General features: G+C 67.9%; 1 protein-coding gene across 1 annotated transcript in view; it reads right to left on the minus strand.

Moving 5' to 3' along the window:
* Positions 1-1,812, minus strand: part of LOC104293967 (keratin-associated protein 10-1-like) — a 13,542-nt gene that overhangs the window by 10,141 nt on the left and 1,589 nt on the right. The window contains exon 3 of the mRNA XM_009893522.1: positions 1,315-1,458. Coding sequence (XP_009891824.1) covers positions 1,315-1,458 — 144 coding nt within the window. The remainder of the gene's footprint in view (positions 1-1,314; positions 1,459-1,812) is intronic.

Genomic DNA, 1,812 nt, shown 5'->3' on the forward strand with positions numbered 1-1,812 from the left:
TGGGTGGGCGGCGGGCCGTGGCAGGTTGGCTGTGCCGCGGGCAGGAGGGGCAGGAGGAGGGGCAGTTCCCAGAACCTGCTGGCGCCCCCCCAGCCATCCCGCTTATCTCTGACCGAGCCACGCTTTTGGGTCAGGGCGACCCGCGGGGCCGGGGAGGGCAGCTGGGGTCGGGCGGCTGCTGTCCCCCATGGCAGACAGCCCCATCCCTGCCGTAGTTGGCTGCGACCCCCTGCGTGGGTTTCCATCCAGCCCTGCTTGTCCCTCTCCTTCTTGGGGTGAGAGCTGCGGGCAGACCCCACGGCTTGGCCCTGGTGCAGCAGCGGGAGCAGCTGGAGGGGCTGTCCCGCCACAGTGCCGCCTGGCATCACGAGGTGGGAGAGGTGTCCCAGCACGGTGATGGGGCTGGGCTGGGACCAGAGAGCCAGCAGGTCCTGCCGTGGCCCAAAGCACGTGGGCGCTGCTCCCTGCCCCCCTCCCATGACTGCTTTTCCAACCAGGTTTTCACACTTTGGGATGCAAATGAGCCCTTCCTCCGTGCAAGGAATCTGAGGGAACTGGTTTCTGCACTCCCATCCATGACTGCCGAGGGGACATCGGGATGGTCACCGTGGGGCGATGGTGGCTGGAAGGCACCCGCATGGAAAAGGGAACCTCTCCCTGCCCCAGGGCAGCACCTGCCTGCAGGGACGGCTGCCAGGTGCCTGCCTGCATCTCCCTGCCTGTGTGCAGCACAAGGTTGCCTGCGCCTCCTGGGAACCTGCAGCAGAGCACAGGGATGGCGAGCCAGAGCAGAAGGCAGCCACATGCTGGTTTATTCTGTTTCAGTGCTGCTATGCGGCCGGGGCTGACAGGGATGCAGGGGTTTGCCTCCATTCCCAGGCTGCGTGGGGGAGTGCGGGCAGTGCGCAGCCCTCAATGGCATGGCTGGAAGGAGCTGGGGGCGCTGGGGACCCCGGCCAGGACCCCTCAGAGCGATGCTGGTGCCCTCTCGCTGGCGGTGCTGGGACGGGTGCAGGTGTCTTGTTCACTCACAGGGGTGCAACGGCAGCAAGGTGGGGAGCATCCCCGAAACAGCACCTCCCAGCACAGCCCTCCCCAGCCAGGGCTAGGCTGTGCCTGGAAGAGATGGATGAGGTGGTCAGTGCAGGATGAGCGGTCCCGCTCTGAGGGATTGGGGATCTCCGGGGTGCCCCCACCCTGGTGCCCACCAGCCTCCCTTGGTCCCCTCCAGTCTGGACCCATTGCAGGGGCAAGACCTGTGTGGTGCCCCGGGCTGCTGTGTCCCAGGAGGTGGAAGGCTGGGGGGTGCCTTACCCCGCAGCGGGGGGACGCATGCCCGGCCGCAGTCCCGCAGGCAGCACTTCTGACTTGGGGGGCAATCCTTGTCCTGCAGGCACAGGAGGAGGCACTCGGCCACCCGGTCACCATCGGTCGTGGGGGGACAGAGCCCGGGCCGTGCTGGCACATGCAGAGAGACGGAGGGGTGAGGGGATCGCCCCCTGCAGGCAGGACACCCCTCCGCGGTGGGGGAGCTGCCCTGCCCACAGGGGGTGAGCCCCTCCACCAGCTCCCGCCCCATGGGGACAGCAGCTGGGTCTCTGCCCCCAACATCGCCCCCCAGGAGGGTCACGGCAAGGAGCAGCCCCTGGGGAAAGCAGGTACAGCCAAGGGGGTGCTGGCCCTGGCCGGGGGGGCTCAGCCTGGGATGGGGCAGGGTGAGGATGTGGAGGGGTCTCGGCCCCACAGGGGTCCAGTGGCTTTACCCTCAGTGGGTGGTTTGCAGACGTGGCCACAGCCAGCGGAGCAGCCATT

Source organism: Charadrius vociferus, unplaced genomic scaffold (assembly GCF_000708025.1).
Source record: "Charadrius vociferus isolate BGI_N301 unplaced genomic scaffold, ASM70802v2 scaffold259, whole genome shotgun sequence".
Classification (NCBI taxonomy): domain Eukaryota; kingdom Metazoa; phylum Chordata; class Aves; order Charadriiformes; family Charadriidae; genus Charadrius; species Charadrius vociferus.